At 36.1% G+C, this 16,488-nt stretch overlaps 1 protein-coding gene across 1 annotated transcript; it reads right to left on the bottom strand.

Moving 5' to 3' along the window:
• Positions 1-14,225: 14,225 nt before the first annotated feature.
• LOC132675576 (olfactory receptor 6M1-like) lies at positions 14,226-15,185 on the bottom strand. The gene has a single exon (XM_060627889.2). The coding sequence runs from the start codon at positions 15,183-15,185 to the stop codon at positions 14,226-14,228; it is 960 nt and encodes a 319-aa protein (XP_060483872.2).
• Positions 15,186-16,488: the final 1,303 nt, after the last annotated feature.

Raw genomic sequence — 16,488 nt, 5'->3', positions numbered from 1 at the left:
TCAAAATATATAAATCAATAAACAGGACACACATTAGCAGAATAAAAATCAAAATTATAACATCAGTAAATGCAAAAAAAAAAGCTTTTGAAAAAATTCAAGACACTTACAGGATTAAAAACTTCAACAAACTAGGTATAAGGAATGCACCCTAGCCTAATAAAGACCATATATGAGAAGCCAGCAGTTATCATTATACTCCAGAGTGAAAAGCTAAAATATCTTCCACTAAGATCAAGACAAGAAATGAAAATTCAATGGGATATCACCTCACATCTATAAGAATGGCTAAAATTAACAACACAGGAAACAGCAGGTGTTGATGAGGATACAGAGAAAGACGAACCTTGTTACACTATTGGTGGGAATGCAAACTAGAGCAACTAGTCTGGAAAACAGTGTGGAGTTTCCACAAAAAGTGGGAAAAAATAAAACTACTCTACAACTCAACATTTACACTGCTAGCTATTTATGCAAAGGATACAAAAATACAGATTTGAAGGGATACATGCACCATATTGTTTGCAGCAGCATTATCCCCAAAAACCAAATTATGGATAGAGTCCAAATGCCCATTGACTTATGAATGGAAAAAGAAGATTATTAATCAGCCATCAAAAAGAATGTCATCTTGCCATGACATGGCTGGAGCTAGAGTGTATTATGCTAAGCAAAAGAAGTCAGTCAGAAAAAGACAAATGCCACATGATTTCACTCACATGTGGAATTTATGAAACAAAACAGAAAGACACATGGGAGGGGGAAAAAGAGAGACGGAAACAAACCATGAGAGACTCTTAATGATAGAGAACAAACTGAAGATTGATGGAGGGAGCAAGTCAGGGATGGACTAGATGGGTGATGGGTTTTAAGGAGAGCACATATTATGATGAGTACTGGGAATTTTATGTAAGTGACAAATCTCTAAATTCTATACCTGAGCCTAAAAAAAAAAAGGAAAAATATAAACAACACCGACAAGCCATTTCCCCTACACTAAGAAAAAAAAAAAACTCAAATAAAATGAGAAATCAAAGACAAGACACAGCCAATGCCACATAAAAACAAAGGATCATAAGAGAATACTAAGAAGAATAATGAGCCAACAAATTGAATAATACAACATACCAAGACTGACTGATAAAGAAACTGAAGACATGAGCAGACCAATAATAAGTAAAGAGATTCAAATAAACATGGCTACTTTATCTTGAGAAATCTTTCAGGTAATTGAACAAAGCACATATAAGGTTGTTAAATAAAAAATTAATTAATTCAATAAGGTGTATATTGACTGCTTAGTACTTGGAGTGTTTTTGTGATATATCACGTTTTCTTTATCCATTCATTAGTAGATGGAAATTTGAGCTCTCCCCATAGTATAGGTATTGCAGACAAAGCTGCTATAAATAGTGAGGAGCATGTATCCCTTCAAATCTGTATTTTTGTATCCTTTGAGTAAATACCTAATAGTTCAATTGCTGGATCATAGGGTAGTTCTATTTCCAGTTTTTTGGTGGGAACTCCATACTTCTCTTCAGTGATTGTACAAGTTTGCATTCCCACAAACAGTGTAAGAGGGTTCTTCTTTCTCTGCATTCTCACCAACACCTATTGTTGTTGTTTTTTTCTTTTTGATTGTTAATTTAAGCCATTCTAACAATGTGAGTTGATATCTCATTGTGGTTTTGACTTTTATTTCCCTGGTAATTAGTGATGTTGAGCATCCTTTCATGTGTCTCGTCAGCCTTCTGGATGGCTTCTTTGCAAAAGTGCCTACTCATGTATTTTGCATATTTTCTTCACTGGATTATTATTTTTTTTTTTTGGTGTTGAGTTTGTAAGTTTTCTGTAGATTTTGGATAATAACCCTTCATCTGATATGTCATTTGCAAATATCTTCTCCCATTCCATCAGCTGCCTTTTAGTTTTGCTGATTGTTTCATTTGCTGTGCAGAAATGTTATCTTGATGAGGTCCCAATAGTTCATATTTGCTTTTGTTTATTTTGCCTTCTGTGATGAGTCTACTAAAAAGTTGCTGCAACCGAGGTCAAAGAGGTTGCTGCCTGTGTTCTTCTCTAGGATTTTGATGATTTCCTATGTCACATTTAGGTCTTTCAAACTTTTTGAATTTATTTTTATGTGTGGTGTAAAAAAGGTCTAGTTTCAATCTTTTGTATGTCACTGTCCAGTTTTCCCAGCACCTTTGTTGATGAGACAGTCTTTTTTTTCCATTGAATATTCTTCCTGCTTTATTGAAGATTAGGTGACCAATATTTGTGGGTCCATTTCTAATTTTCTATTCTGTTCCATTGATCTGTTTGTCTGTTTTTGTGCCAGTACCATACTGTCTTTATGACTACATGTTTGTAATGTAGCTTGAAATCTAGAATAATAATACCTGCTGTTTTATTTTGCTTTTTCAGGATTGCTTTGGCTATTCAGGGTCTTTTGTGGTTCCATACAAATTTTTGGAATGGGAGGGAACAGGAAGATGGTGGAATAGGAGGACACTGGGCTCACCTCATCCTGCTGATCACTTAGATTCCACTGACATTTGCCAAAATAACCAAGAAAACAACCTGAAGACTAACAGAACAGACTCTCTGGAGCCAAGTGTAGGCAAGAGGCCCATGGAAGAGGGTAGGAAGGGTGGAGAGGCAGTGCATGCTACAAGGACTGGCAGGAGGGAGCTGGGTTGGTGGAGGTCAGCCTGCCCAGCAAGGCAGAGACTCCCAAGTCTGGCTTGCAAAAGTGGAGAAGCCAATTCACTGAGTTCTGACAGCCAGTAGGATTTAACATCTGGAATGTTAAAAGTCAACAGCTCTCCTCTCAGAGAGTGGGGAGTGCGAGAGGACACTGGGAGGGAGAGTTGTTGAGCTCTGGGAGGACAGAGCACAGTGGGGGAACAAAGTTGTTGGCAGGGGTCATTTCCCTCTCTCACCCCCAGCCGAAATTCCAAAGGGAACCAGTTCCCACCACCGAATTTGCTTGCACTAAGCAAATGCCCAATGCTGTGCTTTTGTGGCTCTATCTCTCCAAAGGGCCCACCTCCCTCTGTTGCTGCAGGGCGCCTCCTGCAGGGGACCACCTAAGGCAAAGCAAGCTAAGCCTACTCCTCCCACCTATGTGCACCTGGCAGATCCACCCCCTGTAAAACACCCTTGGCCAGATCCCATCGAAGAAGCATCACAAGCCTGGCAGTGTGCAAACAGCCAGACAGGGGCCACACCACCCCACAGTGAGACGTGCCCTTGGGAAAGTGGAAGATAAGGTACACACCAGTCTGACTGTGGCCCCAGTAGTGGGCTGGGGGCAGACATAGGGTCTGACTGTGGCCTGCCCACCAACACAAGTTTCTCTGGACAGCACATGGGAAGTGCCCTGCAGTTTGGAGCTACTGCAGGGGCTACCCAAAATGAAAAAACAGAAGAACTGTCCTCAAAAGAAACTCCAGGAAGTAGTGACACCTAACCAATTGACCAAAACTGATTTCAGTAATATAACAGAATAATAATTTAGAATAATAGTCATAAAGTTAATTGATGGGCTTGAAAAAAGCATAGACGACAGCAGAGAATCTATTGTTACAGATATCAAGGGACTAAGAAATAGTAATGAGGAACTAAAAAATGCTATTAATGAGGTGCAAAATAAAATGGAGGTGGGCACAGCACGGATTGAAGAGGCAGAGGAGAAAATAGATGAATTAGAAGATAAAATTATGGAAAGAGGAAGCTGAGAAAAATAGAGATAAAAAAATCCAGGAGTATAAGGGGAGAATTAGAGAACTAAGTGATGCAATCAAACTGAACAATATCCTCATCATAGGAATTCCAGAAGAAGAAGAGAGAGAAAGGTGCTGAATGTGTACTTGAACAAATCATAGCTGAGAACTTCCCTGATCTGGGACATTGAAATCCAAGAGGCATAGAGAACTCCCTTCGGACGTAACTTGAATCAATCTTCTGCACGACATATCCTAGTGAAACTGGCAAAATAAAAAGATAAAGAGAATTCTGAAAGCAGCTAGAGATATAAGCATACCCTAATTTACAAAGGTAGACATATAAGGGTAATAGAAGACCTATCTACTGAAACTTGGCAGGCCAGAAACGAATGACAGAGGATCTTCAATGTGATGAACAGAAAAAAAAAATGCAGCCAAGAATCCTTTATCCAGCGAATCTGTCATTCAGGAGAGATAAAGGTTTTCCCAAACAAACAAAAACTGAAGGAATTCATCACCACTAAATCAGCCCTGCAAGAGATCCTAAGGGGGACTCTGTGAGTGAAATGTTTCAAGGACCACAAAGTACCAGAGACACCTCTACAAGCATGAAACCTACAGATATTACAATGACTCTAACCCATGCCTTTCTATAATAACACTGAATATAAATGGACTAAATGCTCCAACCTAAAGACATAGGGTATCAGAATGGATATTAAAAAACAAGACCCATGTATTTGCTGTCTACAAGAGATTCATTTTAGACCTGAAGACACCTTCAGATTGAAAGTGAGGGGATGAAGAACTATCTATCATGCTACTGGAAGTCAAAAGAAAGCTGGAGTAGCCATACTTATATCAGACAAATGAGACTTTAAATTAGAGGTTGTAACAAGAGATGAATAAGGTCATTATATAGTAATCACAGTATCTATCAATCATGGAGATCTAACAATTATAAATGTCTATGCACCGAATTTGATAGCACCAAAATAGATAAAACAATTAATGACAAACATAAGCAACCTTATTGATAAAAATGTGGTAATTGCAGGGGACTTTAATACTCCACTGACAGAAGTGGATAGATCATCTAGACAGAGAATCAATAAAGAAACAAGGGACCTGAGTGATACATTGTATCAGGTGGACTTGACAGATATGTTTAGAACTCTGCATCCCAAAGCAATAGAATATACTTTCTTCTCCAGTGCACATGGAACATTCTCCAAGATAGATCACATACTGGGTCACCAAACAGCCCTTCATAAGTATAAAAGAATTGAGATCATACCATGCACACTTTCAGACTACAATGCTATGAAACTTGAAATCAACCACAGGAAAAAGTCTGGAAAACCTCCAAAAGCATGCAGGTTAAAGAACATCCTACGAAAGAATAAATGGGTCAACCAGGCAATTAGAGAAGAAATTAAAACATATATGAAAACAAATGAAAATGAAAATACAACAATCCAAATGCTTTGGGATGCAGCAAAAGCAGTCCTGAGAGGAAAATACATTGCAATCCAGGCATATTTTAAAAAAACAAGGAAAGTCCCAAATACAAATCTAATAGCACACCTAGAGGAAATAGAAACAGAACAGCAAAACACCCCAATCTCAGCAGAAGAAGAGAAATAATAAGGACCAGAGGAGAAAAAACAATATAGAATCTAAAAAAATAAACTGTAGAGCAGATCAATGAAACCAAGAGTTGGTTTTTTGAAAAAAGAAACAAAATTGATAAACCTCTAGCCAGGCTTTTCAAAAAGAAAAGGGAGATGACCCAAATAGATAAAAACATGAATGAAAATGGAATTATTACAACCAATCCCTCAGAAATACAAATAATTATCAGAGAATACTATGAAAAATTATATGCCAACAAACTACACAACCTGGAAGAACTGGAAAAATTCCTAAGCACACACACATTTCCAAAACTCAAACAGGAAGAAATAGAAAACTTGAACAGACCCAAACTAGTGAAGAAATTGGATCAGTTATCAAAAATCTCCCAAGAAATAAGAGTCCAGGACCAGATGGTTTCTCTGGGGAATTCTACCAGACATTAAAGCTCAGATAATACCTATCCTTCCGAAGATGTTCCAAAAAATAGAAAGGGAAACAAAACTTCCAGACTCATTCTATGAAGCCAGCGTTACTTTGATTTCTAAACCAGACAGAGACCCAGCAAAAAAAGATAACTACAGGTCAATATCCCTCATGAATATGGATGCAAAAATTCTCCTTAAGATACTAGAAAATCAAATTCAACAGCATATAAAAAAAATATTCACCATGATCAAGTGGGATTCATTCCTGGACTGCAGGGCTGGTTCAAAATTCACAAATCAATCAATATCATACATCACATTAATAAAAAAAAAAGATAAGAACCATATGATCCTGTCAATTGATGCAGAAAAAGCATTTGACAAAATGCAGCACCCTTTCTTAATAAAAACCCTCGAGAAAGTCGGGATTGAAGGAACATACTTATCATAAAATCCATTTATGAAAAGCCCACAGCTAATATAATTCTCAATGGGGAAAACTGAGAGCTTTCCCACTGAGATGATGAACATGACAGGGTTGTCCACTCTCACCACTGTGATTTAACATATTGTTGGAAGTTCTAGCATCAGCAATCAGACAACAAAAGGAAATCAAAGGCATCAAAATTGGCACAGATGAAGTCAACTTTTCACTTGTTGCAGATGACATGATATTATACATGGAAAACCAGATAGACTCCACGAAAACTGTGCTAGAATTGATACATGAATTCAGCAAAGTCACAGGATACAAAATTAATGTACAGAAATCAGTTGCATTCTTATACACTAATAACGAAGCCACAGAAAGAGAAATAAAGAAACTGATCCCATTCACAATGGCACCAAGAATCATAAAATTCATAGGAATAGCCATAACCAAAGATGTAAAAGATCTGTATGCTGAAAACTATAGAAAGCTTTTGAAGGAAATTGTAGAAGATACAAAGAAATGGAAAAACATTCCGTTCTCATGGATTGAAAGAATAAATATTGTTAAAATGTCAATACTACCCAAAGCTATCTACACATTCAATGCAATCCCAATCAAAATTGCACCAGTATTCTTCTTGAAGCTAGAACAAGCAATCCTAAAATTTGTATGGAACCACAAATACCCCGAATAGCCAAAGTAATATTGAAGAAGGAGACCAAAGCGGGAGGCATCACAATCCCAGACTTTAGCCTCTACTACAAAGCTGTAATCATCAAGACAGCACAGTATTGGCACAAAAACAGACACAGAGACCAATGGAATAAAATAAAGACCCCAGAATTAGACCCACAAAAGTATGGCCAACTAATCTTTGACAAAGCAGGAAAGAATATCCAGTGGAAAAAAGACAGTCTCATTAGCAAATGGTGCTGGGAGAACTGGACAGCAACATGCAGAAGAATGAAACTAGACCACTTTTTTACACCATTCACAAAAATAAACTCAAAATGGATGAAGGACAGGTATGTGAGACAGGAAACCATGAAAACCCTAGAGGAGAAAGCAGGAAAAAACGTCTCTGAGGTTTTGGCTAAAATGCTAAATGAATTTAGCTAAAATGAACAAATCAGGAGACTGTAGATGCTGGAGAGGATGTGGAGAAATGGGAACCATCTCGCACTGTTGGTGGGAATGCAAACTGGTGCACCCACCCACTCTGGTAAATAGTGTGAAGGTTCCTCAAAGAACTAAAAATAGATCTACCCTATGACCCAGCAATAGCACTGCTATCCTCCCAAGCGATGCAGGAGTGCTGATTCATAGGGGCAATTGTACCCCAATGTTTATAGCAGCCCTTTCAAAAATAGCCAAATTATGGAAAGAGCCTAAAAGTCCATCAAGTGATGAATGGATAAAGAAGTTGTGGTTTATATATACAATGGAATACCACTTGGCAATGATAAAGAATGAAATATGTCTTTTTTTTTTTTTTTTTACCAACGTGAATGGGACTGGAGAGTATTATGTAAAGTTAAGTAAGTCATACAGAGAAAGATAGGTACCATGTTTTCCCTCATATGTGGATCCTGAGAAAGTTAACAGAAGACCATGGAGGAGGGGAAGGGGAAAAAAAAGTTGCAGAGAGGGAAGGAGCCAAACCATAAGAGACTCTTAAAAACTGAGAATAAACTGAGGGTTGATGGGGGGTCGGGGGGAGGGGAAAGTGGGTTATGGGCATTGAGGAGGGCACCTGTTGGGATGAACACTCGGTGTTGTATGGAAACAAATTTGACAATAAATTTTATATTAAAAAATAAATTTTAGGATTGTCTCGTCTAGCTGTGCAAAAATGCTGGCGGTATTATTTTACAGTTGCATTAATGTGTAGATTACTTTTGGTAGTATAGACATTTTACCAATGTTTGTTCTTCCAATCCATAAGCATGGAATATTGTTTTCTTTTTTCATTTTTTTGTGTCTTCTTCAATTTCTTTCATAAATGTTCTATATTTTCAGAGTACATATCTCTTACCTTTTTTGTGATGTTTATTCTTAGGTATCTCATTGTTTGTGCTGCAATTGAAAATGGGATCCATTCCTTGATTTCCTTTTTTGCTGCTTTGTTATTGATATATAGAAATGCAACACATTTCTGCACCTTGACTTTATATGCACTGACTTTACTGAATTCATGAATTATTCTAGCAATTTTTTTGGTGGAGAGTTTTGTGTTTTCTACATAAAGTATCATGTAATCTGCAATTATAGAAAGTTTTTATTTTTCCTTACTGATTTGAATTTGTTTTATTTCTTTTTGTTGTCTGATTGCTGAGGCTAAAGCTTCCAATACTCTGTAAAATAGTAATGGTGAAAGTGGACATGCTATTTCCCGACCATAGGAGAAAGGCTCTCAGTTTTTCCCCATTAAGGATGATATTAGCTATGTTTTTTTTTTTCATATATGGCCTTTATTATGTTGAGGTATGTTTCCTGTAACCTTACCTTGTTGAGGGTTTTATCAAGAATGGATGCTTTATTTTGTCAAATAATTTTCCTGTATCTATTGAGAGGAGCATATGGTTCTTATCCTTTCTTTTATTAATGCGGTGTATTACATTGCTTGATTTGCAATTTTTGAACCTATTATTTGGCCCAGGATTAACCCCACTTGATCATGGTGAGTGATCTTTTAATGTATTGTTGGATTCAGTTTGCTAGTTTTGTTGAGGATTTTGCATCCAGATTTATCAGCGATATTGGCCTGTAATTCTTTTTAGTGGGATCTTTGTATGGTTTTGGAATTAAGGTAATGTTGGCTTTGAAGAATAAGTTTGGATGTTTTTATTCTATTTCTATTTTTTGGAACAGTTTGAGAAGAACAGCTATTAACTGTTCTTTAAATGTTTGGTAGAATTCCCCTGAGAAATCCTCTGGCCCAGGACTCTTATTTGTTAGGAGATTTTTGATCACTGATTCAATATTTGCTGGTTATGGGTCTGTAAAATTTTTTGTTTCTTCCTGTTTCAGTTTTGGTAGTTTGGGAGTTTCTAAGAATTTGTCCATTTCCTCCAGATTGCCAAGGTATTTGGCATATAATTATTCATAGTATTCTCTTATAATTTTTGGTATTTCTTTGATGTTGCTTGTAATCTCTCTTCTTTCATTTGTGATTTTATCTATGTGGGTCCATTCTGTTTTCTTTTTGATCAGTCTGTTTGTTATTATTATTATTTTACATTTTTAAATGTTTATTTATTTCTGAGAGACAGAGTGCAGGTGCAGAGAGAAAAGGAAACAGAATCTGAAGCAGTCTCCAGGGTCTGAGCTGTCAGTACAGAGCCCAATGCTGGGCTCGAACCCATAAACTGTAAGATCAAGACATGAGTCAAAGTCAGACACTTAACTGACTAGGCCACCCAGGCACCCCAATTTTGTTTATTTCACAGAACCAGCTCTTAGTATTATTGATCTGTTTTACTGTTTTTAGTTTGCTTGTTTCTATACAATTTATTTCTGGTCTAATCTTTATTATTTCCTTTCTATGCTGGCTTCCGGGTTTATTTGCTTTTCATTTTCTAGCTCCTCTAGTTGTAAGGTTAGGTTGTGCATTGGGACCTTTCTTACTTCTTGAAGTAGGACTGAATTGCAATACAGTTCCCTCTTAGGACTGCCTTTGCTGTATGCCAAAGATATTCATTGTTGTATTTTCATTTTCATTTGCTTACATGTATACAAATACATACTTTATTTTCTTCTTTACTTTTCTTGGTCCATTCATTCCTTAATAGGATGCTTTTTAACCTCAATGTATTTGAGTACTTTCCAATTTTTTTTCCTGAGGTTAACTTCAAGTTTCATAGCATTGTGATCTGAAAATATGCACAGTATGTTCTCAATCTTTTTATACTTGTTGAGGGCTGATTTGTGACCCCATGTGTGATCTATTCTGGGGAATGTTCCATGTGCATTCAAAAAGAATGTACATTCTGCTACTTTATGATGGAATGTTATGAATGTATCTGTTAAGTCCATCTGGTCCAGTGTGTCTCAAAATCATTGTTTTCCTGTTGATCTTCTGCTTAGATAATCCGTCCTTTGTTGTAAGTGGAGTATTAATGTCACCTACTATTTTTTGAAGCTGTTTTTCTTTTTTCTTTTTAATGTTTTTAATATTTATTACTTTTGAGAGAGAGAGACAGAGACAGAGAGAGACAGAGAGCAAGCAGGGAAGGGGCAGAGAGAGAGGGAGACATAGAATCAGAAGCAGGCTCCAGGCTCTGAGCTGTCAGCACAGAGCCTGATGCAGGGTTCGAACTTACAGACTGCGAGATCATGACCTGAGCTGTAGTTGGCCGCCCAACCAACTGAGCCACCCAGGCGCCCCAATGTCACCTACTATTATTGTGTTATTATCAGTGGGTTTCTTTATATTTGTTATAAACTGATTTATATATTTTGCTGTTCCCAAGATGGAGGGGAATAAATAGTTACAATTATTGGATCTTCTTGATGGATAGACCCCTTAATTATGACATATCATTCTTCATCTCTTGTTACAGTTTTTTTTTTTAATGTCATTTGTCTGATATAAGTATGGCTACACTGACTTTCTTTTATCTATGGAGAGGCCAGATCACCTGTACCAAATGCACTCCAAGCAGTGGAACCCTTCTCCCCATGCAACTCAGGGGATCCTCAGACTGCACTGCCTGTTCCCAAGGCTCTGTACTGCTTCCCTGCTGGAGCACCACCAGGGGCTGACCTCTGACACTTCACAGGTTCTTAGTTCCATTGATTATAAAATAACTGGCAGTATTGAAACCTTCTCCTCCCCCCCCCCATCAATGGTTTTGTGTAACAGTTTACTTGTGTGAATACCTGTGCACATTTTCACTCTTTCTCTTTAGCTGTTTTCAGGGAGAGTGCTTTCTTGCACAAACACACTGCACTGCTCTCCACCCCCCACCCCTATCTTCCTCCTCTTCATGAAAATAACTCCCTCCCCTTGGTGGTACCAGGGCTTTTCTCTCTCCCAGTTTAATTCTCTCTCTGTCTGTCTCTCCCCACCTCTCTCTCTCTCTCTCAAAAAAGAAAAAAAAAAAAGGTAAAATATATTTAAAATGAGAGACAGGCTAGCTATTTTGAAATAAATAAGTCATGTAACAGGAATGGATCTTCATTTATATTCAAATGAGTACTTTTACCTATTTCTTCATATTTAATTAAGATATTTTGACTGCTTATTCAAATGTAATCTCCCTGTTATCATGAAAGTTTCAAGTCCCTATTACACTTTAGGAAAGATCTCATTGTGTAAAAGAATGAAACTGGACTACTTCCTTACACTGTACACAAAAATAAATTCAAAATGGATGAAATACCTAAATGTGGGACAGGAAACATTTTCAATGCTAGAGAACACAAGTAGTAATCTCTTTGACATAGCCTTAGCCACTTCTTATTAGATATGTCTTCTGAGGCAAGGGAAACAAAAGCAAAAATGAACTGTTGGGACTTCATCAAGATAAAAATTACTTCTGCACAGCAATGGAAACAATCAACAAAACTAAAAGGCAACTAATGGAATGGGAGAAGATATTTGCAAATGACATATCAGATAAAGGGATAGTATCCAAAATATATAAAGAATTTATAAAACTCAACACCCCCAAAACAAATAACCCAGTTAAGAAATGAGCAGAAGACATGAACAGACATTTTTTTTTTCCCCAAAGCAGACATATAGATGGCTACCAGGTACATGAAAACATCATCATCAGAGAAATACAAATCAAAACTACAATGAGATACCAGCTCACACTTGTCAGAATGGCTAAATTAACAAAACTGAAAATAACAGATGTTGAGGAGGATGCAGAAAAAGGAGAACCCAGTGTTTGAGGGAATGCAAACTGATGTAGCCACTCTGGAGAATAGTATGGAGTTTCCTCTAAAAATAGAACTACCCTATGATCCCATAATTCCACTACTAGGTATTTACCCAAAGAATACAAAAATACTAATTCAAGGAGATACATGTACTCCATGTTTCTAGCAGTATTAACTATGAAAACAGCCCAAGTGTCCATTGACTGATGAATGGATAAAAAAAGATATTATATATATAATATATATATAATTATATATATTATATATTAAATATATATTATATATATATTATATATATAATATATATATTATATATATTATATATATAATATATATATTATATATATATATAATATATATATTATATATATTATATATATTATATATATATATAATATATATATTATATATATTATATATATATTATATATATTATATATATATATAATGGAATATTGCTCAGCCATTAAAAAGAATGGCTTAATGAAAGCCATTAAAAATCTTTCCATTTCCAACATTGATTGAGCTAGTGAATATTATGCTAAATGAAATAAATCATTAAGAGAAACACAAATATATTATTTCACTCATATGTGGGATTTAAGAAAAAAATCAAATGAATATAGGAAGAAAAACTGAGACAGGCAAACCATGCAACAGACTCTTAACTATAGAGAAGAAACTGAGAGTGGAGGGCAGGTGGGTGGGAAGATGGGTTAAATAAATGGGTGATGCTTATTAAGGAGGGCACTTGTGATGAACAGTGGATGTTGTATATAACTGATGAATAATTAAATTCTACTCCGGAAACTAATATCACACTGTATATTAACTAACAGGAACATGAATAAAAAATTGAAAACACAAAAATAAAATAAGAGTTGAATAATTGTGGTCATGTTAAAAAAATAAAGATCTCTTGTGTAAAAAAAAAAATGTGGTCTTGACTTGAATAGATTCATTTCCAATGATCCTGAAAAGTAAAATAAATAAACCCCTCTGACAGTTTCCTGCTTGCTATCCCTCTTCTGCCTATTCACCAGGGGCTTTTAAATTCTTGTGAGTTCTATTGCCCCAGCATCGGTGGCATAGAAATAGGAGCATAATGGCTGCAGATTATAACTTAAATAGAGGCCTGAGAAGATCTGTCTGTAACTTAAATTAAAACTTAATTATCTGGGCCATCTGGCTCCATTAGTTAAGCATCTGATTTCATCTCAGGTCATGATCTTATAGTTCCTGGGTTCAAGTCCCATATTGGGCTTTGTGCTTTAGTGATAGGCTCCTTCTCTCTATGCCTTTCCTCCAACCCTCCATCTCAAACATAGATAAACATTTAAAATAAACTTAATTATCCAATGACATATATAATTTAAAAGTAATATATCAAAACTCAAGTCAAAATAAATTCACCACCTTAATAAGGGAATTTATTTGTATTAAATTCAAATATACACTGATATCTATAAAGAAAAAAATCATAAATTGGTAACATAAGGTGAGAATTTTTTAATGTTTATTTTTTCGTTTATTTGGAGAGAGAGAGAGAGAGAGAGAGAGAGAGCGCGCACTAGTGGGGAAGGTGCAAAGAGAGAAAATCCCAAGCAGGCTCCACACTGTCAGCAAAGATCCCCACTCAGGGCTTAATCCCATCAACCATGAGATCATGAGCTGAGCCCAAAGCAAGAGTCAGATTCATAACTGAGTCACCCAGGCACCTGACAGAAGGTGAGAATCTATCACAATCAGAGCCATCCAGATTTCAAATCTGGAGGTTATACAGGAATTTGGTTTTGGAATAATTGAAATAACAGGAAAATGGGGAGAAAAAAGACGGCTTTAAGAATGTATATATGTGTATGTATGTATGTATGTATGTATGCAGAAATGTTTATATGTACTTTTGGTTCTATTAATTATCTACAAAGATTTTGAGAATCTACTTGAATACTGGACCTATTGGTTCAGAATATATGTAGAATAGATATGTAGAAAGATATGTTCACATATGTTTCTCCCTTATGTAAAATTTTAAATATTCACATAATTACATCAAATAAATGATTTTGTTGTCAAGTATGTGAATCATTAAATTCTATAAAAATATCATTGTTGAGGTTTCAAATTTATTAGCATACCTATATACTTACTGGAGGCATCTTTCAGGTATTCTTTGACTTTTTTATTTCGAAGGCTGTAGATGAAAGGGTTCAACATCGGCGTTACAATGGTGTTCAGCACTGTGGCAAATTTGTTAAGATCCATCACATCACCCTTTTTTGGGCGGACGTAAATAAAGATGGAGCTTCCATAATAAAGTGTCACAACAGTGATGTGTGAAACACAAGTGGAGAAAGCTTTCTGCCGTCCCTGGACAGAAGGAATTCTAAGGATAGTAATGATAATGTACATGTAAGACACTCCTGTGAAGAGCAAGGAGCCCAAGAGCAACACAGCAGAGGAGATAAAGTCAACCAGCTCAGCCAGAGCGATATCTGCACAGACCAGCTTTAGCACAGGGCCACTGTCACAAAAGAAGTGATTGATAATATTTGGTCCACAAAAGGGCAGAGGAGCAGTTAAGATTGATGGTGCTAAAATTGACAAAAATGCACCTAAATAGGATCCCAGAAGCAACAATATGCATGTCTGTTTGTTCATGATGATGGCATACCTCAATGGGTTGCAGATGGCAATGTATCGATCAAATGACATGACGACCAGGATGAAGAATTCCGTGGATCCCAAGAGGAAGTAAAAGAAAGATTGCGTGAGACATCCTACGAAGGATATTGCCTTGGTGAGGGAAAATGTGTTTGCTAGCATCTTAGGCACCACTGTGGAGGTGATGGCAACTTCAAGGAAGGAAAGATTGGCTACAAAGAAATACATGGGTGAATGCAGACGATAGTCACCACACACCAAAAGGATGATCATGGTGTTGCCAATCAGAGACGTCATATACATGAGCAAGAATGCAGAAAAAAGAAGAATTTCTACTTCCTTCTCATTCTGAAACCCCAGAAGAATAAACTCAGTGACTGTGGTCTTGTTTCTATAATCCATAACGTACCCAGTTTAACCTGGAATAATAGAAAGTTCTTGAATAATTAATATTTGCATCTTATCCCTGAATGTGCCCTGTCAGTATTCATTAACTCTTTGCTGTTATTGTTGTTGCCAAGGAGGGATTAATGCACACAGATAATTTTATTTTCAATGTATAAATATCTACTGAGACAAATTCTACAAGATTTAAGTGCTTACTTAAATCTTTCACTTATTACAGCAGAATCAATTCCACATTAAGATTGTAACAATTATGCTTTGGGAAAATGTTGGAGACTCCTTTAAGTGTAGGGAAGCTAACAGTGGATTCAAGTAATGTGAAACAGACTCTTAGATATCTCCCTTTAAGATAGATCTCTTATTGTGTCCTTAATACATTAAGGATATAATGGTGTTTTTTGAGGTGGTAACAGAGTTGCAGTAAAATTTAATTCTATATTTTTTTTCATGTAAAAGAACACATTTTTGAGCTGTGTGGTCTTTTATAGGTGGAATGAAATAATTTAAAAATAACTGAACACAATTACATAATAGAAATATTTTAAAAAATGTTCATGACTCCTGCTCACTGGCTCCAACCTCTGCATGATCAAATCAGTTTCTAACAATATGAAATCAACTTTAGCTAATCTTTGTAAGATAGCAGGCTCCAGAGTAAGAGAGATTATCACAGGTCTTACAAGGGTAAGGGAAAGGCTGAAATATGACTCAATTTATCACAATTTACTATTTATCTTGGCATTCAGGAAGAGAAACCATATGCTTAAGAAGCAGTTTGGAAATATTAAACATCTGAATTTTGACTAGCTGAGAAAAGTGGATCTACAAAAGATAGCTTACTTCATGCTAGAATTTCTGGACCATAAATATACATACAAACAGGACACAGTGCAGAGAAGGGACTTTTTACTTACTCACTAAAGCTGATTATTTGGGAATATGTATATTGCACCCTATATCTAGGTGATTGAAAACAAAAAGCACAGGATAAGTGCAAAGAGATATTTCATATCCCATATTATAATGTACATAAAAGTTTGATATTTGGTGATGTTTGAGAGATAATTTTAAAACGAGTGACATTTAATTATTAATTTTTGTATGTAGATTGGTGGGTGAGGCTTGGCAAGTTGAGTTAAAATTTGTCAGTTATAGACATTCACTGGTAGAAGTGAGACAATATTCTGGGCCTTCTGACTTAAGTTTGTTGATCCTTAAGAAGGATCAAAATATTTATTCCTTCTTTCATTCATTTCATTATCATACATTTAATGGACGAGGGACACTAATGAATTTCTGA

This window comes from Panthera onca, chromosome A1 (genome assembly GCF_046562875.1).
Source record: "Panthera onca isolate mPanOnc1 chromosome A1, mPanOnc1 haplotype 2, whole genome shotgun sequence".
Lineage (NCBI taxonomy): Eukaryota > Metazoa > Chordata > Mammalia > Carnivora > Felidae > Panthera > Panthera onca.
The sequence above is the reverse complement of the archived record's forward strand: the minus strand, read 5'-3'. Positions and strand labels throughout refer to the sequence as shown.

What these genes read in the sequence shown, in the direction of transcription:
- LOC132675576 (XM_060627889.2), bottom strand. Translation starts at nt 15,185, where the DNA reads ATGGATTATAGAAACAAGACCACAGTCACTGAGTTTATTCTTCTGGGG.